General features: G+C 41.8%; 1 protein-coding gene across 1 annotated transcript in view; it reads right to left on the bottom strand.

Moving 5' to 3' along the window:
• Positions 1–26,823, bottom strand: part of Sulf1 (Extracellular sulfatase Sulf1) — a 478,228-nt gene that overhangs the window by 105,486 nt on the left and 345,919 nt on the right. The window contains exons 6-7 of the mRNA XM_067158244.2: positions 25,201–25,352; positions 24,267–24,436 (exon numbers count right to left, since the gene is read on the bottom strand). Of these exons, the coding sequence (XP_067014345.2) occupies positions 24,267–24,436; positions 25,201–25,352 (322 nt within the window). The remainder of the gene's footprint in view (positions 1–24,266; positions 24,437–25,200; positions 25,353–26,823) is intronic.

The following is a 26,823-nucleotide window of genomic DNA, read 5'->3' as shown; positions in this document are numbered from 1 at the left end:
GACATCACAGATTGCAAGGAATTAGAGGGTGTGCCATGCAACAGAGGTGGATTATCAGTAATCGCCCTTCGCCCCCGAGAAAAATTTCGAGTCAAATCCAAATCGATAATGGCACCCCTTTTGCCCTTCTATCCGAAAGTATATCATATTACACAATAACATTTGCACGCAACCTGTTAGTTCTTGTTTCTCACGAAGCAGCTGCTCTTAAGTGTAGTTTTTCTTGAAGCATCCTTCCGATTGTGATGTCATTTTCGTTTTCTGAACCATAAGCGATACCAGTGCAGAAGTGCTTAATGTAGGCTTAACTTCTGTCTCAATCTTTCTGTCAACTGTCAGGTACACTTAACACAGCAAATACAACATTACTGAAGGATTTGTAGTGGAGAGGAGTAGTGCCTGAGCTCCTTCATTCACAATTAATTTTACAACGCTTATGGGTAGCAAAAGGAAGTCACGATCGAATAAGTATCGTTGCCAACTCACAAGAATTGAAACAAGGACGATTTAGGAGAAAGGCTCGAAAGGACTGAACATTTTTCCTTTTCTTTTTCCCCTAGAAAATGTTTTGCGTAGTAATGTGAGCTTTTCCGTAATGATTTCCCCTTTGACCGTAATTGTGAGGTGAAATCCTTAATAATTACGGACAATCTGTAATAGTTGGCAGCTCTAAAATTTAATATACCTCACAGTTCGTTTTGAAATCTCCACAGAGCAGCCAGAAGACGTTGATAGGGAAATAAGCTTATCTATGAACAAACCATAATGACTGTCAGGGAGTGTCTGCATTTTTATTTGGACCCCTCTATACACTTGACAAACAACAACCTCTATATTTTCAAGTCCAAACTATCCAGCCACTGTTTCACAGAAGGTGTGGGCTGAACAAAGTCCGTTCGATCACCTTCGTAGAGCCGCAGTCTGCACTCGAATGTGATGTGTTGAAGGAGCACCGCAGACACACTGGGGGGACGGAAATTCGCCCCATCTGAACAAGGACTATGCGCGGACTGCGGTATTTGTGCGGATCCTGTTTAGATCCGGGTGGGGACGGTAGAGTAACAGCCGCGGTATCCCCTGCCTGTCGTAAGAAGCGATTAAAAGTGACCCAGGGACTCAACTTGGGAACGTGGGCTGGCGACCACGGGGTCCTTAGCTGAATCTTGGCATTGCTTCCAACTACTAGTGCCAGGCCCCTCACTTTTATCTATCATATCCGACCTTCCTTGGTGAACTCTTGTTCTTTTCTGACCCCGACAGTATTAGGTATCGAGGCCTAGGGAGTCTCATTTTGACGCCTTTCGCGGCCCTTGTCTTTCTTTGGTCGATACCTTCATTTATCGAAGTGTCGGATTCCATCCCTTTTTTCTCTCTCTGATTAATGTTATATAAAGAATGGTTGCCTAGTGGTACTTCGTCTTAAAACAATAATCATCATCACCACCACCATTATTATTATTATTATAAAGATAGATTTGGACTGAAGGACTTAAAGTAACAGGAGCTCGAAGGACTATTCCTCGATTTGTTGTGAATTTTTGGAAGCAGTTTAATTTAGAGGTTACGGAATTACAGACTATGTCTGACATATTTTGCGAGGTTCCATTTCATTACTGAGACATCATTGCTACATGATATAACTCTTGTAGTTTATGAGAATAATTTAATCAAAAAAATTATGGTAAATCAAAATTGTAATTTCATTTGCTCGTTATGCTTTCTCCACTGTGGCAATCTTCGACTGAAGGAAGTTTTGTAAATAAAAAAATCATCCGCAAAAAGCCTTAAATGGAATCAGAGTCAAGTCTTCCTCTGACAGATATAGAGTTCTGTAAGAAACTAGCTAAACCCGGCCACACTTCGCTGTGCCTCAGTCTGATATGAAATGACTGGGTAAGTAAATAAATATATTCTAGCGAACATCAGATCAATAGCACTTTTGAATACCCCAGTCAAATTATTGTCATGTATTGTTTATGCAACGAATCAACAACATTAAGACTTCTGATTCCAATAGAGATTTGTCAGCGTGCATTCAACTGGTCATTTTCATCTCCGATGAAGTATATTAGGAGAAATGTATGGTTATGCTGGGAGAAGGAAGTAAAGTCTAATGATCTGTGGTAAATTTGTCCCTGAATTTTAAATGTCGACATAAAATACTCTTACTATAATGTTAGCGCCGAATGAAATCATCTGAAAACAAGATTTGCAATTTATATTTTTGAAGAAATGTTTCGAATCATTAGTAACTTTTCAGTGGTTCTTTTGGCTTCTCAAGTTCGGGTAGCTTCACCTTTCCGCTCGCGCAGCACGTTCCCGGGGTTTGTCCTTTAAATTTTATTGCGGTGCATTGAGGACAAAAGTGGTCAATTTTTCTGATTTGAACGAATTTACATGAGGCATTGCAATGTATATGTCGTCGCTGTTGATCTAATTGTTCTTGGCGTTGTTGAGACTACTGTACTGCTCTTCTTCTTCTTCTTCTTCTTCTTCTTCTTCTTCTTCTTCTCGATTGAACTCATAAAACTCTTACTATGGCTGGCGAAAACACAGATGACGATCGACTACTTTTAGAGTTTTGTGAGCAAAGGACACATTTACTCACATTTACAATAACAGGCAATGAGTTGCTTAATTACATGAACCTCCTCGCAAGAAAGCTACCTTATAAAACATGGCGGCGCGTTCACATCCTCCTATATACAGCAATTCTTACCGGCTATAATAATACAGTTTAAGTCGTTGTCGCCTAGCGACAATCTGTCCACTAAGTTCGATCTCATCTTGGTCCGGCTTTGTAATTAAATTAATTCCATAAAATTTACTCATTATAAAAACTGCCAATCCGATTTCGTTCAAACCACTTCCTGAACACGCTCTTATTCGAATGCAACGTTGTGTCAAAATTTGAAGTCAATCGAACGATTACTTTTAGAGTTTTGATATCACAAACATACGCAAGCTGAATTTTTACATATAACGATGACGATCTTCTGGAAGTAACTCGTCATAAAATAAGTATTGTACGAGCAACAGCCATCTGGAAGCACCTTCTTGGACTATGGTATTAAATACACGGACCTCTTCCTTCTTTTGTTCTTTACTCTAAGCCCGTAAACGATAAAATGTCTTTTTACTACAATCCACAGCCTTCTCGCGATGTCACACGGCATAAAACCGGTCCAGTTAGTAGGCCTTGGCACGCCACAATGACATTAGCAGTTCCAATAGCAGCACGAAGCCTTTTAAAGCAAGGAGAAAAGGAGTCGCTTTATTATTTTTGGCAGATTACGTGTTGTGGGCCGGTGATAATGCTTGAATATTTTAGAGTCTCAGAAGCAGCTTTACGTTCTGTAGTTTATTTGCACCTGGGAATCTTGGTAAGCTTTTACGTAGAAGTACTTAAGAGTCGTTAAGCAATTAAGGAGTTGAAATGGCGGTTATAACGGTAAAAAGTTCTGTCTAACTTTTTCTACATAGCGGCGGCTGTTTGCTTTCAGGAACAAGAGTAACCCATAAAGAAGGAAATTAAATTAAAGAAGTGTAGGGGAAGGAAGTGTTGCTAATATTCATAAGACACTTACAAACTTGGGGCGAAAGAAATATTTGTGCTTGATCTCGCAAAATACAATTGTTTCCCTGAGAAATAAGAATTTGTTTCTCTGCGTTTGCTAATTGCTGACTTGATTACCATCTCGCACCAGGGAAGATTTCAATCCTGGCGGAATATGGTGCTCACTTTGCGCCGGAAGATGCTAGCACAGAACAAGAAACAATATAAAAGATGTTTAAGAACTATTGTGTCACATTAATGTGTACTATGTACCTGTTGTTTACCATAGAACAATTAGTTTCTGTTGCACAAAGAAAAGAAAAAGTAAACTATCACCAATAATCATTTAAATTGTCCTATTAATACACTGGCTGGGAATCGATCTGGATCCTCTGGGCAAGAGGCATGCACGGTGCTCTTACATCCCAACTTCCCACAACTACAGTCCAGATATTTAGAGAGTAATAGGTTAGAATGTAAACTTGCTAAAGAGAGTATCACGTATACTCTATCCTGCACAACAGTCATGCTATGAAATTTGCATAAACATTAGGGGTACGGCCTATCAGAACTCCTAGGATGTATGTTACTCTCGCTGCATTACGGAAGAGTGGACTAACCTGCACACCGGTTATGCTATGAGACGTGCATAAACCTTAGGGGTACAGTTTATCACAACCTCTAGGATTTATGTTACTCTTGCTGCATTACGGAAGAGTGGACTGGACAACACTTCCTAATAACCAAATTTGTTTACGTAACTACCTTAAAATTCGAGGTCGACTAAAAGCATTCAGAACAAGATACAGTAAAAAAGTCCGGTAGTATTTGCTTCTGGACAATGTAATGAGAGAGATCTAGCCCAGGATAAAATTGTCGTTGTTCCAATAGTGGAGGAAGCATTGGAACAAATTCTCCATTAGCTGTATGATACATTCTGTCAGCCAAACCTTAAGAAGAAAATCTACTTTGAGCTGCAGAAGAAACCAGCAGTATTATGACGAATGTGCTGAATAGTAATTTGAATTATCTAGAACTGAAGAATATCAGAAAATCAACAGTGTTTAACTGGGCTTAATATAATTTAGCACGGAGAAAATCCAAAAAATCTGAATAATAATAATAATAATAATAATAATAATAATAATAATAATATAATAATATCATCATCTTGTTGAGTCGATAGAAACACACATATCTGAAAAAAAGAAGCTTTCGCGTCGTGCATGAGTGAAATTGAAATGACTTATCTACTGAACAAAGACATTTACAACAAAAATTCCATATCCTTGAACGCAAAACTCAGGACATTACTGCACTGTCATAATACCACAGTGTTTGTACGCAGCGTAATGCCTTGCTGTGAACAAGAAATGACTGATAGAAAAAGAAAAATAGAAATTAAAGAAAGATCTTACGGAAAATTATTGGCCCAATTAATGACAAAGATGAATACAGACATCGGCATAACTATGAGCTGTATATTCATGCCCAGAAGATCTCTGATATCAGGCGGAGAAGGAGAATAGACTTGCTATACGATTATCGAACCAGATCTTTTACTTATTTTGAAGATAAGAAGACCTAACCAACTTGGCTCAAGGAGGTGGACAGAGACCCACAGAAGATGAGGATAAATTATGAAGATATACAAGAACGCAATCCACTCAGGAGGAAACTAAAAGACCACTAGGGTTTTCAAGAAAGGCCAAAGTTGAAGACGGGAAAGACGTGGACTGAGGAAAGAAAACAGCAACACCGGTAACGAATGAAGGAGCACAGGGCAAAGATCAAAGCCCAGAGAAGAGGTCCTTAGTAGGCAGATACGAACAAACAATAATAATAATAATAATAATAATAATAATAATAATAATAATAATAATAATAATAATAATAATAATAATAATAAAAATCACAACATCCTTCAAGAAGAGAAGACTCTGCTTCTACGGACACATTAAAAGAATGCCACCAGAGAGAACAGCCAAGCGAATTCTGGAATACATGGAGAACAGGAAGACACAAACTAGCTGGCTTAAAGGGGTCAAGGAGGATATGGAGGAAAATAATATATCACAGCAGGTAGTATACAACAGAGAGGAATACAGAAAAATCATCAACAAAATTAAGGGATTCCAAGATCAAAGTAGCAAAAAACGGACCGGCAACAACTGGTCACGAGAACGTAAAGAAGCCCACTCCGAAAGGATGAAGAAGTACTGGGCCAATCGAAAGAGAAAGAACCGTAAATGAATGATGCTTAACGTGGTCCATAGTAGACCTATTCGAAAACAAGAATAATAATAATAATAATAATAATAATAATAATAATAATAATAATAATAATAATAATAGTTTTCGATAGCTGAATGTTGTAGTCAATGCCACCTGATCGCTAAAGCGGCCGACCATCCAAATCTCGGCTCAAGCATGCCAGCTGCATTATGTAGATCGCATGAACCTACTTTTTAGCCTCCGTGTATGTACAAAACAAGATTTTTTCCCTAATTGTCGATGGTCAATGATATAGAACGTGCTACATCCGCGGGAAACGTTTACATTCAGCCTTAAGAATTCTTCTCTACTGTAAGTATTTCGAGGTTATGATCCGAAACATTTTATGTGGATCACCCCACCATAAAACTTTACTGTATTTCTTCCTCAGCCTCCTGAAACATCTCTTTGAAAGCGATTCGCCCTTGCTCCTCTGTGAGAAATGTGGAAAGAAGGAAGCCTCACCTCGGCTATTATCCGTGCCCCATAAACTCTCGCCTCAAGCGTATCTTGTAGCAGAGCATCCTTCCGCGCTGTTTCAAACGTCATGATTTAACTCTCTCCCCTCAGTCGTAATTGACACAGTAAAGTTGGTTAAAGCAGGCTGAACTTCCCAGTTGAAGCCAGCGTGTACTCAAGGTGGATGGGTTACAAGCTTAATATGTTTAAACTGAATGACAGAGTTGCTTCTCGTGGAGCGTAGCAGATGGAATGGAGAAAACATGTCAATTAGGGGCACCCAAAGTAGAGGCCCCTGATTCCAGCCCATGAGTAAGGCAAGGAACCGTAGACAAATAATAATAATAATAATAATAATAATAATAATAATAATAATAATAATAATAATAATAATAATAATAATAATAATAATAATAATAATAATAATAATAATAATAATGAAACTGCTGGCATTAATAAGAGCCACCCTGACCGATACAAAATCCAAGGTGAAGTTCCACGGATGTCTCTCGCATTCCTTTGACATCAAAACAGGAGTCCGACAAGGTGATACTCTTCAACTGTGTTCTTGAAAAGATCATCAGAACCTGGCGGGTGAGATTACAGGAAACCAACTACAGTCCATTGAGAATAGGAACCAAATCCAAGGGAATCGCAACAGACTGCTTAGCATTTGCCGATGATATTGCTGTTCTCTCAACCGACATAGAAACCGCTAGAGCTCAAGTTGAAATTTTAAAGGAAATTGCCGAACAAACTGGTTTGCAGATATCGTTTGAGAAAACAGAAGTAATGACTAACATCAAAGAGGCTCCACCAAAACTCCATACAAAATACGGGGACATCACCCGAGTAGACAAATTCAAATACCTAGGTGAGATCATCATGAAAAATGGACTGGACAAAGAAGCACTTCAGGAGCGAGTACGCAAACTGGAAATAGCCTACCAAACATCCCGCACAATCTACAACAAAAAATGCCTTTCCCAAAACACCAAGATACGTCACTATGAAACAGTTCTGAAGCCAGTACTTCTATATGCAGCCGAAACCCTGTCTCTAAATGCCAACAAAGGACTCCTTGAAGAACTGGAGAAAAGAGAACGCAAAATTGTGAGAGGAATCTTGGGATCAAAGTACAGAAATGGAATCCATCAAAAGAGATCCAAGAAGGAAGTCTACAGCAAAATAGAGAAAATTACCGACACAATCGGAAAAAGACGGGCACGATTTTACGGTCATCTGAAAAGAATGGACGGAAGAAAGTTAACTACAGAAATCTTTCACTTTTTTTATTCAAACCCCAAAACCACAATTCCCTGGTTTAGAAATACCAAAGAAGACCTGCAGATGCTACATATCTCAGCTGAAGACGCCCTTAACAGAGATCTCTTCCGCAAGAAAATATTGACGAACGGGCTAAACCGAGACGAGCAACCGAAGAGAAGACACGGTGCCTCTTGGACAGAGGAGCGTAAGCAGGCCCACTCACAAAGAATGAAGGAAATTTGGGCTCTAAAGAAGGCCAAGTTCAGTGTCAAATGCAACAAGACTTAACGTGGGCCTTGATGGCCCCAGCGAATTATATATTATATTATAATAATAATAATATGTTAATAGCCCTGATGACAGAACATTTCTAAAGTGTGACAGAACAGATCAATGTGTTGAATGAAGTAGCAGAACAAACAGGTTTAGAAATTTCCTTTCAAAATACAGAAGTAATGTCGAACATCAAAGGTGATGCGGCACAACCAAACACCAAATACGGAACGATAAACCGTGTTAATAAACCAATGTAAATAACTTGAGGAATGGATCCATCAAACTGGACTTAAAGAGACCATAGCAGCAAGAATAAAGAAAATGGCAGTCACTTTCCAAACCACCGGCAACAAGAAGTGCTTTTCTCTGAACGCAAAAAATTGGTCACTACGACACTGTTATCATACCAGTATCGCTGTATACATCTGAATGCCTTATCCTGTCCGAGAAATGTTTGTTTGCGGATTTAGAGAGGAAAGAGTGATCCTACACACCATACTTAGCCCAAACTACAAAAATGGCGTCTTCATTACAGAATCCAGACAAGAAGTATACTCTAAGATAGAGAAGATCACGGACACAATGCGTAAAGGCAGAGTTCACTTCTACGGTCATATACAACGTACGATCAACGTACGATCAACGTACGATCAACGTACGATCAACTCTCGATGGACGAAAAGTATCTTCGGTATTCCTCGTATTTGACTCAAAACCAAAGCACGCCCTACGTGCAGAGATCCCTTCACCTTATTCTTTTTTTTTCTAGTTGCTTTACATCGCACCGATACACATAGGTCTTATGGCGACGATGGGACAGGAAATGGCTAGGAGTGGGAAGGAAGCGGCCGTGACCTTAATTAAGGTACAGCCCCAGCATTTGCCTGGTGTGAAAATGGGAAACCACGGAAAACCATTTTCAGGGCTGCCGCTAGTGGGGTTCGAACCTACTATCTCCCGAATACTGGATACTGGCCGCAATTAAGCGACTGCAGCTATCGAGCTCGGTCAGCTTATTCTGAGAGCTAATTATTCCCTATACTGCAACCTCATGTAATCTTTGATAACACTATGATTTTTATAAATCCTCAAAACTGCCTTAGGTAACCGGTAAAGGAGAAACGGATACGCAACGACTTTTAAGGGACAACCTTTATTCTAATGGGGTGGCCCATAACTTGCAAGACGAGCATGTAGACTTTCTATTTATTATCTCGAGAAATATCTGTCGGATTTTGTAGTGTCTGTATATCTGAAGGAAACAGTGTTTCTGCATTCGCAAAACCAGCTTAGTATCGTTACCTCAGCAGATACGAAGACTCTGGCAAAGTACTGTAAGTTTGATTGTGAGCCTCTTAGTAACATGACAAAGTGAAACAAGTTCTTCCATATCCTTAACAGAGTGTCCTCGAAAAAGGTTCCATTATTTGCGGAGGAGGCAGTGCGCAACAAACGAACGAAAGGAGGTCCTATAAACATTGGTTGCAAAGCCAATACCTTCGGAGTTATGATCTTGTATAATTATTATCCGTGATCACCATGTGTTTGTCCGTTACCATGGCAAAATGGTCTGCGTGCTGGCGTTTGGTCGGAGCGATCCCGTGTTCGATTCCCGGTGAGGTCGGCGATTTTAATCTTAAATGGTAATTCCAATGGCTAGGGGGCTGGGCGTGTGTGAGACATCTTCGTTATTAGAATCATCATAGGTAGGTCCCCATCCTCATAGACGTGCAGGTCGTCCATACGGCATCAAATGGAAGGACCAGCAACAGGCCTCTTCGGAAACAGCACGCCATTAAATTGACCTACTACTCACTATATGTATCCGCCACCCACTGCATTGCAGCCTTCCACCCGACGTCGCAAAGAATTGGGTATTCGTTGGGACACCCCTGGCTGTTGTCGGATTGCTTCACAGGGATTGAACATGTGTTGTCGTAGTGTATCCACATGACATACACCATGGTCTTTACACGTCCCCAAAGCCAAACATCTAAAGGGTTAAGGTCAGGTGAACGGGCAGGCCAAGGTGTTGGCCCTCCTCAACCAATTCAAAGCTCATGGAAGACCCGTGGTAGGTTGACGACCAGTGTTTAGCTAGGGACGTATTTCCGTCTCTTGTTTCACGCGACCGTCCGTAAATTATTGGAAGATCGTCATCATTGATAGCAATGGTAGCAAACCACAATTACGAAGAAATTGGGTTTGCGACCAATGCTTGTAGGACATTTTCCTTCGTTTATTCCGTGCTGGTCCTCTCTAAATATTGTAGCCTTTTCGAAGGACAACCTGTATACTAATACTACTTTGTTTTCGATTTTCCTTATACTTCAAAGATTCCCTTAAATGAGACATGTATAATGCTAATTGGAATTATTAACACTTATGTGAGCCCGCACTTCACCCACCAAACTTGTTAAGTCTAGAGCCGCCCGTGTGATCCAAGAAGGGAAGCAGTGGTTCTTCCACCCCTGCGCCAGTAAACTGTCCCACGGGAGAGAGTTCCTTCATGTCAGTATCCCTGCACATCTCTTAATTATTCAGCAGTTTAATCTCGCAGCGGGCACGCCATTACTTATTTATGTCTCGAGTTGTACGGGACTCAACTCACCAACTTATTATTCGCAAGGGATCATTGCTACCTTCCGCTATTTCTTTTCAACGATTTATTGAACTCTCTTCCTCTTACTTTTCTCTTTTCACCAACTGAATGATGGATATTTCGTTGGTAAATACTAGAAGCTACCTCTCCTTTCAGTCCTGGGGCGTAATCAAAATACCTTCAATTTCTTCAGTCAGCCAGAGGAAGGTGGTTTTGAAAACATGATTATTTATGACCCTACGTTTCTTTGCAGCATTTCGGAATCGTAAAAGTAGTTATTAGGACGTAAAGCCAATAACCTTCTTCTTTTTTTGGTTTTAATTGGCCTAGTTTGGACCACGCTTGTTCAGCTGTTGGACTTTCATCTCTGCCCAGTATTCTCGCATTTTCCACCGGTGTAATTGCTGTATTTTATCTGTCCAAGGGGTAACTTCCTTCCGCGGGTTTTCGTGAAATCCATGGACTTCTTGTTCTGCCAGAATATGAACAGAAGATTGGTCAGTTTTTTGGGAGTCAGTCTTACTATATGGCCATAGAAGGCTACTCTCCTTTTCCTAGCGCAATCAGAGAGCCTCTCTATCTCTTCGTAGAGTTCGGAAATGTGCCGCCTACGGAATTCCTCATCTTCCTTTAGCGGACCTAAGATCTTCCTGAGAATTCACCTCTCTCTGACTTAGAGTTTCTCCATCAGATCTCTTCGGATCAATGAAAGACACAGTACGGCATACAGAGCTTCTGGTCGTATGATTGACGTGTAGTACTTAGACAGTTTCAGGTTGCGTGACAGGCATTTTTTGTTATAAGTGTTCTTTGTCAGTCGACAGGCTAGTTCCAACTTGTTGACTCTCATGGATAATGCTGCTCTTTCTGATAAGTTGGGTTCAATCCATTCGCCGAGATTCTTAAATTTCTCATTTCTCTTGATCTTTCCCCGTTTTAGTAGTATCTCTTTGATGTTGATGAAGAACTCTATTTTCCGCAACGACACTTGAAGACCCACTTTGGCTGCCTGTCTTCTTCTGAGGCAATTGACCTGTGTTGTCGCTGTATCCGGCAATCAATGCCATATCGTCAGCAAAGACCAGGCAATCCACAACCAGCCCTTCCTTCTTATTACCCAGGCATATCCTACTCCGGATATCCAAGTTGGCCTTTCTCCCCCAACCTTTTCAAGGGCACCTTTTTTACCTTGAAGCTTTCCGAGACCTCGCCTCTAAATGTAACCTCGCAATGGGTGTTAGTCAAGGTTTATAGAATGAGTCTGGGGTTTTGTTGTCTAATCCCAGTTCCTGGAGAATTTTATGAAGTGTTTTTCTATCAGCGGAGTCGTAGACCTACCGAAAAGCAACGAAGGCGACGACCACCTTGCGGTTTTTCATTTTGGAGTATGAAAACAAATTACCACAAATGACAGAAAACGGGACTGTTAAGAGGCGCTTGGCAAACAATCTCAAGATTCTTTGCTAATTTCTTAGAACTCAATACAATCACCGAAATCTGTTTGTTTAGACTGAGATATTTTAGCTAATATTTAGCAATCATTTTTTTTTTTTTTGCTAGTTGCTTTACGTCGCACCGACACAGATAGGTCTTACGGCGACGACGGGACGGGAAAGGCCTAGGAGTTGGAAGGAAGCGGCCGTGGCCTTAATTAAGGTACAGCCCCAGCATTTGCCTGGTGTGAAAATGGGAAACCACGCAATCATTTATTAGATATGACATATTATTAAGGGTGAATGGAATTTTTATAAGTTGGAATTCAAGAACTAGTTGGGGAAAGTATTGGTTCATAAGGAGAGGAAACAGGGATTGGAATAGTTTACCGGGTAAACAATTGATAGGACATCTGTCAGCTCAGCGACAGCCCTAAATGCAGAGCAGTTGAAAAACAAAAACTTTTCGATGAACGCCACTTTTTGAATTTCATTTCGATTCAATTTTCACTTAGGATCTGTATCATCTATAATTGAATTTGATGCAGGCCTTCATGCCACCCTATCCTGTGCTAACGTTTTTCATTTCTGCGTAACTGATACACCCTACATCTACTCCAACGTGTTTCTCATCTTTATGCCTTGGTCTACCCCTACTGTTCTTACCTTTTACACTTCCCTCAAAGTCAACTGCACAATAATTCTGGGATGTCTTAAGACGTGCCCTGTCATTCTATCACTTCTTCTCGTCAAATTTCGCCAAATCGATGTCTTCTCACCAATTCTCTTCAGTATCTCTTCATTCGTGATTCGATCTACCCACTTCATTTTAAGAATTCTTCTGTAACACAATACTTCAAAAAATTCTATTCCTTTCTTTCTGACCTAGTTACGGTCCTTATTTCACTTTCATACAATACCATGTTCCAGACGAAAGTCTTCAAAAACGTATTTCTAATTCCTATATCAATGTTCGAAGTGACACATTTTTTAAGTGAGGCCTTCTTTGCTTGTGCTAGTCTGAATTGTATATCCTCCTTACTTCTGCCATCGTTAGTTATTTTACTAACCAAGTAACAATATTAATTTTTCTTTCGATAAGACTTCACTTTCTAATCTAATATGTCCTACATCACTTGGACTTCATCCGACTGCACTCCATTACTTTTGTTTTGGACTTATTTATTTTCATCTTGCACGCCTCACCCAAGAGTCTGCCCATACCATTCTTTCTGTACAATTTGCTTTATGCCACACTGACAAAGATAGTTTTTATGGCGACGATGGGCTAGAAAAGGGCTAGGAGTAGGAAGGAAGCGGCCGTGGCCTTAATTAGGGTACAACCACAGGATTTGCCTGGTGTGAAAATTGAAATCCACGGAAAACTATTGTTAGGGTTGTCGAAAGTGGGAGTTCGAATCCACTATCTCCCGAAGACAAAATCACAGCTGCGTGCTCCAAACCTCACAGCCACTTTTGCCCAGTTCCACATCGTAAAATAACAGTATCGTCCCCAAATCTCAGAATTTTGATTGTCTGTCCTTTGCCTGTGATTCGCATAATTACACAAGTTAACCACAATGAGACCAGTAATTGGTCCGAGAACCGGGCAAGCTGGCCGTGTGGTTAGAGGCGCGCCGCTGTGAGCTTGCATCCGGGAGATAGCTCTGAAGATGGTTTTCCGTGGTTTCCCATTTTCACACCAAGCAAATGCTGGGGCTGTACCCTAATTAAGGCCACGGCCGCTTCCTTCCAACTCCCAGGCCTTTCCTATCCCATCGTCCCCATAAGACCTATGTGTGTCGGTGCGACGTAAAACCACTAGGAAAAAAATGTTCCGAGGAACGGAAAATAGAGTTCAGCCAGAAAATGAAGGATTACTGGACCAACAGAAACAAGATGCCAAGAAGAAAGTAACAGCCAAACCTACCACTGAGAACACCAGAAGCGGCAACCATCGAAAACAACAACGACAACAACAACAACAACAACAACAACAACAACAACAACAACACAGGCAAAGCACAAGCACCGTGGTCCTGAGGGGGCCGAAACGAACGAAAAAATTAATTAATTAATTAATTAATTATATTTCATACATTCACGTTCCTGAATGTAATAGAGAGTGGGGCTTTGTGATACTGTACAGTAACCTTCGGGAGTGAAGCCTCCGTGGCTCAGGCGGCAGCGCGCCGACCTCTCACCGCTGGGTTCCGTAGTTCAGATCCTGGTCACTCCATGTGAGATTTGTGCTGGACAAAGCGGAGGCGGGATAGGTTTTTCTCCGGGTACTCCGGTTTTCCCTATCATCTTACATTACAGCAACACTCTTCAATATAATTTCATTTCATCTGTCAGTCATTAATCACTGCCCCAGAGGAGTGCAACAGGCTTCAGCAGGCGGCACGATTCCATCCCTGACACGGTAGAAAGACTGGAAACAGGCTGTGGATTTTTTCTTTTAGACCTTGGATTTTTACGTAATTAACAGTTAAGAATAAGAACTAATTTGGTCAGTAGGAAGTGTTGTCCGCGAATAGCATAACTTCTAGAGTGCTAGGTGGCCGGGCCCCTATTGTTTATGTAAACCTCACAGCAGAACTGTTGTTCGGGTTAGAATATACTTGTGAAATGCTTTAGTAAGTTAGCATTCTAACCTATTACTGCCCAAATATGATATCCATTCTTTCATGGATGTTTTCAACTCTTTGAATGGTAGACCTTGAACCTAGTATAATGTGTTCATCTCAATTCAGTATGCAGCTACACTAACAAACACTGCCATCAAGGTAAGTCATAACTTGTAAGGTGACGATGACAACAAGTAGCTATTAGGGACGGTGCGGCACGTGTTCACAATGTGCAACCTCACGTTTCATAACGGTTGTGTAGATTGACTTGTGTGGCCAGAGGCTGTATCTTCTCCCGTAATTTTTAAATACATCGTGTGAGATGGCCGTGCGGTAGGGGTGAGCAGCTATGAGCTGGCATTCGGGAAATAGTGTATTCGAAGCCCACTGTCGGCAGTATTGAAGATGGTTTTCCGTGGTTTCCCATTTTCCCACCAGGAAAATTCTGGGGCCGTACGTTAAGATCACGGCTGCTTCTTTCCCACTCCTATGTCTTCCTGTCCCATCGTCGCCGTAAGACCTATCTGTGTCGGTGCGAGATAAAGCACTCGTAAAAAAGCTCAAATATATCTATATAGGTTAAGTGACCGGAAAACTTATTCTTTCCGTTTGACAGGGGCGTGAGGGGCTTCCTGGCCAAGGCGGTTAAGGCGTCCTCGGCTCACCAGGAAGGACATGGTTCGATTCCCGTCAAGAAGTCCAAAAATTTAAGAAATGGCATTTCCACTTCCAGAGGTGCATAACAAAAAAAAAAAAAAAAAGAGTACCAGGTTAATTCTTGGAGGCAAAGGCGGTCGGTGTTAGAGCTAATCACTTCACTCCTCCAAGGGCTTTCATGACCTGTACAGAGATTACTTTGACTTGAGAGGGGAGTGAGATCCGGCGAGTGGGGAGGGTACGAAAATTCCGTTCCACAGGAAACGAAGCGATATTCAAAGTGCTGTCGCAGACGACCTGGACTGTATATTTTGCCTTCAGGTCCCGCTTCGCGTTACCACCCTCAATTTCTTTTCTCAAAAGTGAAGCCTGAAAATGGAAATGTTATTTTCTAATTCAGCAGAAAATGTATTTTGAGGAACATCCATTCGTTTCCGGGAAAGAGAAACCCATGTTCTTCCTGCACTTTTCCCCCAGATATTTCGGGTAGACACTTAATATGCAATAGGGCAAGTTTTACGACAAGATGCCTTTCCTGATGCCAAACTTATGCGAGAAGTGAGAGAGAATAGACCAATAGGGAGACCGAGGAATCGATGGATAGACTCTTGACATCAGAGGTCAGCAAGAGAAATGTGAAGTGGGAGGACATAAAGGAACAGTAACTATATTCTAACAGGAAAAAGTAGCGAGTGCTTGTACACCACATCCTGGAAACTGGAGCTGGAAAATGATGATGATGATAATGATGATGCATTCATTATTGGGTGTTTCTTTGGTATTTCGAAGTGTGAAGTATTGTTCGTAGATGGACTGTATTAAGACGAGAAATTAACCGTATCAGTTCAAATCCCTGGCCCTTCGGCAATTGAATATGGGGTTCTCTGAACCGAACACCAGAATCCTAACCTTCTACTTAATTTTCTAATTTCGTGTGGCTATTTCTAGCCGGGTGCAGCCCTTGTAAGGCAGACCCTCCGATGAGGGTGGGCGGCATCTGCCATGTGTAGGTAATTGCGTGTTATTGTGGTGGAGGACAGTGTTATGTGTGGTGTGTGAGTTGCAGGGATGTTGAAGACAGCACAAACACCCAGCCCCCGAGCCATTGGAATCAACCAATGAAGGTTAAAATCCCCGACCCGGCCGGAAATCGCACCCGGGACCCTCTGAATCGAAGGCCAGTACGCTGACCATTCAGCCAACGAGACCATCCACTAAGGATGCCGGACGAAAATAAAACCGTGAAACACAATTTAAGTTAAGATTGGTCAGATTCTCACATAAAAGCAGTGATAATAAATGCAGAAACTCCCAAAGTGGCAAATGGAGGTATATTACAGCCCTCTGCTTCCCCTACAGGTGCTTCAAGTTGTACCGCGGACGTATTTAAAGCTCCGAGTGGGAGAGTCAATCTCTGTCGGCTTAAGTGGCAGGTCCGTGGTCAGCCCAGTGATTTACTGTACAATGGTAGCACTTGAAAAAGCTGCAACCTGCAATACCGGCGGAGCAAGTGCGTTATCTCACTTTTAACCATTGTTTATTTGTCGAATCCATTGGCGTAGAAATAGGGAAAAGAAAGTGGGAGATGGATAAGACGGAAAACGTCTGAGCACTTGAAAAGTCGTTCACAGAATGGCGTCCGAAAGGAAAAACTAATTGTGGAAGACCCTGGAGCACAGAGTGGGAAAAAGTAAAACCTTAAAAAGACTTCGTCTTAATCATTCAAAGGTAAAAAGAAATCAGGAGTTTTTACGGCATTTCGTAACGTGTTAGGACGCGTCATTGATGGCGTAACTTGCATCAATTCAAGAATTTTGTTTTTTCTGGTCCACATAACAAAACAATGCCTGGTCAATAGAGAACAAGTCAGTTTCATTTACGATTCAAAGCAAATACCGTATTTACGCGAATAATACCCGCACATTTTTTAAGAAAATTTGGAGCACGAAATTGGGGTGCGGGTTTTATTTGCGTCAATGTTGGCATTTCTTTTTTCCAAAATCAGCCTACCTAAATTTAGGGTGCGGGGATTATTCGGTGGCGGGTATTATTCGCGTAATTGCGGTGGCGGGTATTATTTGCGTAAATACGGTGGCGGGTATTATTCGCGTAAATACGGTGGCGGGGATTATTCGCGTAAATACGGTGGCGGGTATTATTCGCGTAAATACGGTGGCGGGGATTGTTCGCGTAAATACGGTCGCGGGGATTATTCGCGTAAATATCCGTATTTACGCGAATAATCCCCGCACATTTTTTTAAAGTTTGAGGCACGAAATTGGGATGCGGTTTTTTCGTCAATGTTGGCACTTCTTTTTTTTAAAATAAGCCTACCTAAAGTTATGGTGCGGGGATTATTCGCGTAAATACGGTACTTCATTAATTTATTGAATTAAACAAAATCCAACCAAAACCATTATTTAAGAAAACTGTTTCATATAACGCAGAATGGTTTCAGAACATTTGGTGAATCTGTGATTTCGTATCGTTTAAAAACAAAAATGCTTCTTCTGAAAACTTCAATTTTTGACTGATCTTGTTATTCCGTGGAATGAGCGAAATATGATCTTTTGTTTATTTATTTATTTATTTATTTATTTATTTATTTATTTATTTATTTATTTATTTATTTATTTATTTATTAGATACAGTCTATGGAGGTCCATTTTACACTACAGATCAGTTCTTCTGAGTTTCGAGTTTACATTTGAAAGGTGCCTTTTGGCGGAATTAATAAACAGGCAATCATAGGCAGATGATCGCTCCGATAGAGCGCTTTACCAGTGTTGTCGATCTGTTGTTTACTATAACCACGTTCTGTCGGCTGTGTGTTGTATTGTGCTCAATTCTTTTCGCGGTCTTTGTCAGTTCACTCCCTCATCCTTGACAAAGCACCAACAATGACGACTACAAATAATAAGTTGATTGAGAGGTTGAAGGAGCACACACACAATATTTCGGTTCGCAATGACATGAAGAAGGGGTGGGGGGGATCTCATGCATCTTGTGAAAAAAAACAAGCCCTAGTATCCAGTCCACATGGTGAATGAAATAGTCAGGAGGCGTGGGCATAAAGTTCTTCGCCACCCTTTGTAGGATTTCTTCCTTGCTTGGGAGAAATTGAATCTACTAGCAAAGCGAGCTCTTTTAGATGGTGAGTAGAAATTTAATTTTCCCTCGCTTTATCTGTGCGAGCACTGATCTATATTTATCTTAGAGCCCTATTCTAAATATGTTGTGCTATTGTTCATCTTGTGTGTGTAATGCATGTTGCTATGAAGAATAATTGATTCTGGACTTATATTCGAGTATATACATTTCCTTTTGCGTTGTGTGTCATGAATCAGCTGTTTGTACTCGTAACAATTTGGTACCTATGTCAGACTTCCGGTCGAAACTCATAGAAAATGAACTATAATAATATTAAGTTTCAACACTTAAGTATTAACAATGACAATGTAACAATGACAACGATACCTGTCAAGGGTCGGTTACAGAGTTAGGAAGAAGAAAGGTCGTGGGTTGGATGGACGGAAGAAAATGGAAACCAGGAGATAACTTCAAAGGAATTTTTAAATTTAGTGTTTGAAGGATGCGAAAGGTGTGAATATATCGATACCGGGTAGTGAGTTACCTAGGGTAGGGAGACTAGAGCGTTGTTAGATGCGGACGGGACACATCATGCATGTTGCGAGAGGGGACTGTGTATAGGGAAGTACGTTGCAAGAGTATTACATTCGGTGCAGCCATTGATTATTTTATGGAGTTAACATAGATCGGGGAACTGTAAACGGCTTCTCAGGTCAGATATAGCCAGGTAGTTCCAGATGTTAGAATTACTTGTGTTCTTAAAAAGCAGGTTTCCAGTCTTAAACTTATAAATACTATTTAGTTGAGATACGTTTGTGATAGCAGATGAGGACCAAATTATCATCATCATCATCTGTTTACCCTCCAGGTTCGGTTTTTCCCTCGGACTCAGCGAGGGATCCCACCTCTACCGCCTCAAGGGCAGTGTCCTGGAGCTTCAGACTCTTGGTCGGGGATACAACTGGGGAGAATGACCAGTACCTCGCCCAGGCGGCCTCACCTGCTATGCTGAACAGGGGCCTTGTGGAGGGATGGGAAGATCGGAAGGGAGAGACAAGGAAGATGGAAGGAAGCGGCCGTGGCCTTAAGTTAGGTACCATCCCGGCATTTGCCTGGAGGAGAAGTGGGAAACCACGGAAAACGACTTCGAGGATGGCTGAGGTGGGAATCGAACCCACCTCTACTCAGTTGACCTCCCGAGGCTGAGTGGACCCCGTTCCAGCCCTCGTACCACTTTTCAAATTTCGTGGCAGAGCCGGGAATCGAACCCGGACCTCCGCGGGTGGCAGCTAATCACGCTAACCACTACACCACAGAGGCGGACTGAGGACCAAATACGGGAACAAAAGCCAATAATGGGGAGAACAGGTGCCCAGGTATAATTCTATAGCGCTAATGTCATTAATTGCAGTGAACCTGTGAAGTAAGCCTACGGTACGCATAGCACGGGATTTTATTGACTGAATATGGGCAGAGAAGGTCAGTTTAGGGTATATTATAACTAAAACCCGGATTTTCCTGCGGTAGTAGGTAAGATTGCACACTAATTTGGTTAGTAGGAAATGTCGGCCACCCGCTCTTCCATAACGTAGAAACAGTAACATAAATAATAGGGGTTCTGATGGGCCGTACCCCTAATGTTTATGCAAACCTCATAGCACAATCGTTGTGAAGGTAGACTATACTTGCTTCAGTAAGTTTGCATTCTAACCTATTAATGCATGAAATTCCGGGCTCTAATTATAACATCTAGGTCTCTTAGCTGAAAAGCCGATTGCAGTGTATTTCCCTATATATTATAGGCAGTGTTCCTTCCTTGATTTACCAGTGAGGAAGACATGGTGTTAAGTTAAATACTCGTGGCGATATACGTGTTCTACGCAAACACTAAGAGCGTCTTAAATTTTTTCTCTCCATGTACCCCTTGTCGAGGAACGTGTGTATACATGAAATGTGGCATTTTAACAATGAAACAATGCTCTATCTGCTTTCAAAATGAGTGTCGGCGATCAGGAAAGTGGGTGAAGGGATGAAAATTCGGTAGTCCCCAGTCTGCAGTTGGCACATCTGAATACTACTCTTCATACATTACTCACAGCAGCCTAAATAATTATGAATCGCGTACATTTCGTAAGCGGTCTCTTCAATTTAATTTTTTTCATAGCAATTGCTGTCGTGAAAGGTTTGTGACGTAATGAATTGTTAAGGGGGAGGGGAGGGTGCAATAAACTAAACAGATGGCCAAGGATTTTGATACAACAATACCAGAGCACGGCCATCTGGATCAAGAGACTCAAGCGAGAGAGAGCGCCCGTTCATTATTCAACTGTTTAAATATTCATTACGCAATTCATTGGTAGAATAGGAGGCCGTGCAGCGGATTGGTATTGAGTCTAAATTGGATGTTGAATTGTTAACAGAGGGAAGAGAGGTCCAATAGTTGTGTGTCTGGCTGGCTGGCGATTAAGTTCTCCTCCCAGCTACTCAAGCTCCAGGCTGGAGCGAGACAAGAGATGGGGTTATTAAAATTCCAGACTGAAATTGGAGAACATTGCACAGAGATTAATAAAATAGAACAGAAGAAGAAGAAAAAATAAAGTCCAGATACATTCTCCTTTTCCTTATACAATGTGCGAAGGGCGGTGGAGAGAAATTTATTTCCCGAAGTAATCTCCTTGGAGACAACTGAAGGTCGCCAAAGAGGATAAAGCACAACCGCAAAGTGAACTGACAAACAACAGAGGAGAACATTTTATTAACGCAGACTAGCGTTCCTTGACAATGGGTGTGGAAAATGTTAATAATAAATAATAATGTTATTTCCTTTACGTCCCAGTGACTACTTTCATGGTTTTCGGAGACGCCGAGGTGCCAGAATTTTGCCCCGCATGAGTTCTACCGATACGACGATGACGCATTTGAGTACCTTGAAATACCAGCGGAGTGATCCAGGATGGAACCTGCCAAGTTGGGTTCAGAAGGACACCACCTCAACCGTCTTGAGTCACTCAGCCCGGCGAGGAATAATTTTAAGATGCTTTCAGTGCTTGGGTAGAGTGCGTAAATCTTCGAGAGTATATTTAACTTACCCGGTCTATAGAGCGAAGAATAACGGCCGAGAGGATCCGTAATCTGCAGGTCTTCGGGCTGAGCAGGGGTCGCCCCTTCAGAGCTGTTGTGCCAATGAGAATATTTAATTTACGATTATGTTTTATGTCTCAATTTACAGATAAAAGAGGAGGCTACCTGCTTAAAAACATCTGAAACGTTGTTTTCACGAAATACATGACGTCACACGCATACTCTGTTTCAAGATGGCGCTGCGTTGACTCGCGCGCTCACTTGGAGGTTAGCCGTCGTTGTGAATATTTCTCGCACACTTTTTAGTGATACATTTGTGTATGGGGGTGAGGAGTAAGGAGGGAGCTCTACCGGTTCCGGTTATACTGCCAACTGAATGGAAATGAAATCTGAATTGAATCGATAGTATGATCGATCGATATGAATTTTCTAAAGCATTATTATCTTAAGCCTACAACTGTGTCACACACACACACACATTATACAACATTTCTCGATGCGAATCTTGTTCCTAGCATGAATTCTATAGTTTGGCTTTGCTGTGTAAACAACAACAGAACTAGTACGTAAAGTATACCCCAGATGTCGCACAGCGATGCACAAGCGATTCATAGTTTGTGTTTCAAAGGTTGCCAATTCGAGTCTCAAAGATTGCCGAGGTCGACCGATTCAGCACTAGGGTGTCCATCTATCACTAAAAAGTATGCGAGTAATACATCCTACTCAGTTGTATAGAATAACAAATTTAATAATGGAAAGGAAAGATTGACGTCACACGCGTACTCTGTTATAAGATGGCGCTTCAGTTGGAGGTTAGCTGAAACAGCGATGACAATTTAATAAGTAAGTCTACGAAACCTGAAGACTCTGCGGTCGTTACAATCGTTGACAGCCATTTCTTTCAATTTGCTGTATGTTGCACCGACACAGACAGATCTTTTGGTGACGATGGGAGAGGATAGAACTAGGAGTGGAAAGGAAGTGACCGTGATGTTAATTGAGCTACAATTGTTGTATGTGAAAATGGGGAACCACGGAAAACCATTCTCAGTGCTGACGACATTGGAGTTCAAACCCACTACCTCGCGAATGCAGAAAGGAAAGTTCTAGGTTCTCTTCCAGGAGATAATGATGGGGCCAATAACTGCACGTTCATTGGGTGATTTTGCTTACACGCATGGCTGATTAATGGTGGTGATCGTTGTTTTAATTGGTAGTAAACCTGCTGAAATATTTAATCCCAATCAGAGGAAAAAGACTTCCGGGGAATGACGATGGGAGAAATGTCTTGAACTTCTTGGTTCATGCATTAAAAGATTTTAAAAAACGTTATGATTTTGTACATTTTTCTTTTTTCTATTTTATTATTTATGTTTGCCGAATGACACAGAATACCACGCTACCAATTTTTCCTTTAAAACATGCAAACAAATAAAGAGATCAATTACACTGAATCAGTCTGAAAACACATGCATGCTACAAATTACATACTATGTACGCAATGCAGATGGCGTCGCAATTCTACAGCTTTTCTCGCACCTTGTAGGGTCGCGAGTGCGAACTATGTCACACACATGGTGATCTGTCCATATTTTACTGCCGGATGCCCTTCCCTGCCCCAACGCTTTGTGGAGGTATATAATCACCACTGCGTGTTTCCGTGGTGGTTGTTAGTGTGGTGTGTTGTCTTAATATGCAGAGGAGAGTGTTGGGACAAACAAACATCCAGTCCCCGAGCCAGAATAATTATTTACACGAGATTAAAATCTCCCATCCGGTCGGGAATCAAACCCGGGACCCTCTGAACCGATGGCCTGAATACTGACCATTTAGCCTAGGTGTCGCACTTCGCAGACAGCTAACTCTGGAAAATGCCACACAGAACTGTGCCGCATAAAAAGAATTCAACCAATTTTTCACTTCTTTTCACCCCCGCTAAGCGGATTTTCCGAACAAAAAATACATGTTTCTATAAATGAGATATATAAGTATCCTTATAAAATAATTTTACTCTTTTTTGACTTCTTCTTCCCCCCCCCCCGACACACACACACCCTGTGAGTGGAATTTCCGAAAACAAAAGTACATTTTTTTAAATTTTTAAAGGCGAGTCCAAATACCAATTTTCACGTACATTAACTGTTAAGTTTTTCAGATATACATTTACCCATTTAAACAATTCATCCCACATCCCTTCCACCTTTTAACTTCCTTAGCGATGGAACATCCAAGAATCCTACCTTAGTGAGCATTTACACTAATATAAATGCACCCCCAAAAATATAATTTCATCATGCCCAGTAGTTTTGGCTCGGCGATGATAAATCAGTCAGGACATATTATGTTATACATGTATTAGACACTCAACCTTGCTGGCTGAGTGGTGAGAGGTGCTCATGGTTTGTGGGGAGGCAAGTAACTGTTACAGAACATATGTTGACCCTGGAGGAGTAGGGGCTGTTGGGCATTCCATTACCAATCTAAATCGCCGATCGTATATGGACTAGATATTTTGATCGCAAGTTTACGAGGTGACTACGTACTTTCCCCCCTCGTATGAATATTCTAGGGCCTCTCAAACGCCCAAAATCTCACGCGTGCGAACTGCGGCGCAGGAGTTCCTGTGCACAGTGCATCGGTTCCACTCGGCTAGGCCCGGATCAACTCGGCTCGGATTAGGAGCGCTACGGAGCAAGTGAGGAAGAGGGAGACAGGCGGGAGGAAAGAGAGAGACAGCGCTATTGCTCCAAATCGAGGTGTGGGGGTCTGCAATCTGGGCAACCCAGCGAAGTCGTCTTTTGCACCGTGCACAGTGCATGCACCCAGAGAGGCCCTGGAATAAATTCTTAAAACCAAGGGGGGATTTCAACCCCCGTTAAGATGTACTACACCCATAGCAAGATGAACAATGAAATTGTTAACTGTCATTGGGTACTTACTGATGCGTGGTGACGTTGAAGAAGAGGTGTGAGTACTGCGGCGCGGAGTCTTCCGGTCCATGCGGAGCGGGGAAGCTGAGTACCAACATGACGGGCTTCCGAGCAAAGTACTGCTTGCTGTGGCGGAGGAACGTGAGCGAGTCGTTGGCGATCAGGTCCGGGTAGTAGTCCTGTGGAGGAAACCAAACTGAGACTTACTCAACAAAAATAGTATTAGTATTTTATTATTTTACGTTTATGTCATTCGTATCAAGCAGCTTTGACTCCTAGGGCATGGAAATTGTAGTTGCATTGTCTGGGGTCTCCGGTTCAATTCCCGGTCTGGTTAGGGATTTTCACCTTGATTTGGGGTACAATCGGCCTACATGAAAACAACTGACTTATTTGATGGTGACATAGCAGCCCCTGTCTAGAAAGCCAAGAATAAAGGTCGAGAGGATTCGCCCCGACACTCCGTAATCTGCAGTCCTTCGGGATGAACAGTGGGTGCTGGGAAGGCCAAAGCCTATTACAGCTGTAACGCCAAGATGCGGTGTTTTTGAGTCATCACTCCACTGACTGGTTTGATGCAGCCGAATATGCTACCCTAAAATGTGCTAACTACTACACCCTATCGTTCTTACCCTTTACACTTCCCTGTTGTCAGTCGTCTCCGCCAGGTTAGTTTTCGTACAATTGCAGCAGTAACGCTAACTCACCAGGTTGACTAAAATTTACTAAGATGCTGTTTTGTCATGATGTTTGTTTGAAAAATTCGATTTATTTATCTATTTATTTTCTTAGGTCCTGACTTTCAACAAGCGTATGCACAGTTTACATCTCCGTATGTAAGGACGTGCTATGTTCTACCTGCGCCATTGGAATCTTCGTTAATTCCTTTTTCGATTGTTTTTTTCATGTTAAAGTGGAAAAACAGTGACAAGTGACATCTCACCTTGTGGTAATCGAAGCCGTGTTTGATCCTCTTGCCGTTGAGGTTGATGGAGTAGTTGTAGTAGCGACTGTTCATGATCAAACCTCCCCACTCTCTCCAGCCGGGAGGGATGTAACTCCCGTTGTATTTATTTAGGTACTTGCCGAAGTAGCCTGCAACATAAGATACACACATCGTTTATTGTAAACGTCCAAATTGCCTTGAGAACAAGGTACATACATCATTTACTGGTAATGTCCGAACAGTCTGGTTAACAAGGTACATACATCGCTTACTGATAATGCCCAAGCAGTGTCAACAACACGGCACATACATCGTTTACTGACAATGTCGATGTAGTCTCAACAATAAGGTACGTACATCGTTTGATGGCAATATCAAAGTAGTATTGACAATACTGTGCACACATTGTTTACTGACAATGTGGAAGTAGCTTCGACAATAAGGCACATACATCGTTTACTGACACAATGTCAAAATAGCGTCAACTAAAGGATACAAATGAACAATAAAACATTGACGCATGAAAAATGTTGACCTGTATCAGGTTTCATCGTCCTCTGGCGAGGCCGTACAGACACCAAAAAGTGATGCAACACCCTTATTGTTAAAAGACACGTTTCTGACGAAATGCGACTGTAAAAACACCATGCAACTGTTTACATATCAGAATAACATAAAAGAACACAATGAATGGATGAGAAACTACCATAATGGTTAAATAAATATGTGAAGCGAGGGACACGCCTGGTAAGTGAAGCACTTCACGGTGTGTCAGTGTACGCGTACGGAAATGTCCTTTGTTATCAACCAGGAGATCCGGGGTTCGAATACTGGTATCTATCGCACTAACACATTAAAGGTTGTCAGTCTTTGCATTTCCACTCCGAATGCTTGCAATGAGGGCGTAGTTTATCATAATTGGCCCCTCGAAAGACTGAAAGGTGTAATTTGATACGTGCCATGCACGGCGTGGAACAGCCTTAAAAATATTAAGCGTACCCGCCTGTTAAGGTGAATGGCAGAGTTAGAGTCTTACTCCACGTATTACTTAAAACATACTTTCATAGCGTTGCGTTAATCAAATACGTGTGTATTTCTATTCGTTGCGAAATCTGGCATTGTGATTTTTAATTACGTCAGTTCTGAAAAGGACTGTTTCAGAAGTGACATAATACCTCGTCCAGTACTCATCAAATTGAAAAAAGAGCGGAGCTGAAAAGGGAGCTAACGTGCAAGATGGCCGCTATACATTGGTTTTACGGGAATAACCATATAACTGATACTGGGCAGGGGAGCAGGCACAAGGGCTAATGTGCAAGATGGCTGCTATGCATTGGTCCTATGGGAATAACCGACACTGGGCGAAGGAGCTGGCACAAGGTCTAATGTGCAAGATGGCTGTTATACATTGGTCCTATGGGAGTGACCAACAGTGGGCGAGGGAGCGGGCACAACGGCTAATGCGCAAGATGGCCGCTATACATTGGTTTTACGGGAATAACCGAAACTGGGCAGACGAGCTGGCACAGGGGATAATATGCAAGACGGCCGCTATGCCGACGTGGCATTGACTCAAAACGCTTCTTGTCGAGGGCGAACTCCTCCCATACGTCCAATATT

This window comes from Anabrus simplex, chromosome 14 (assembly GCF_040414725.1).
Source record: "Anabrus simplex isolate iqAnaSimp1 chromosome 14, ASM4041472v1, whole genome shotgun sequence".
NCBI lineage: Eukaryota > Metazoa > Arthropoda > Insecta > Orthoptera > Tettigoniidae > Anabrus > Anabrus simplex.
This window is presented reverse-complemented; position numbering and strand designations above follow the sequence as displayed.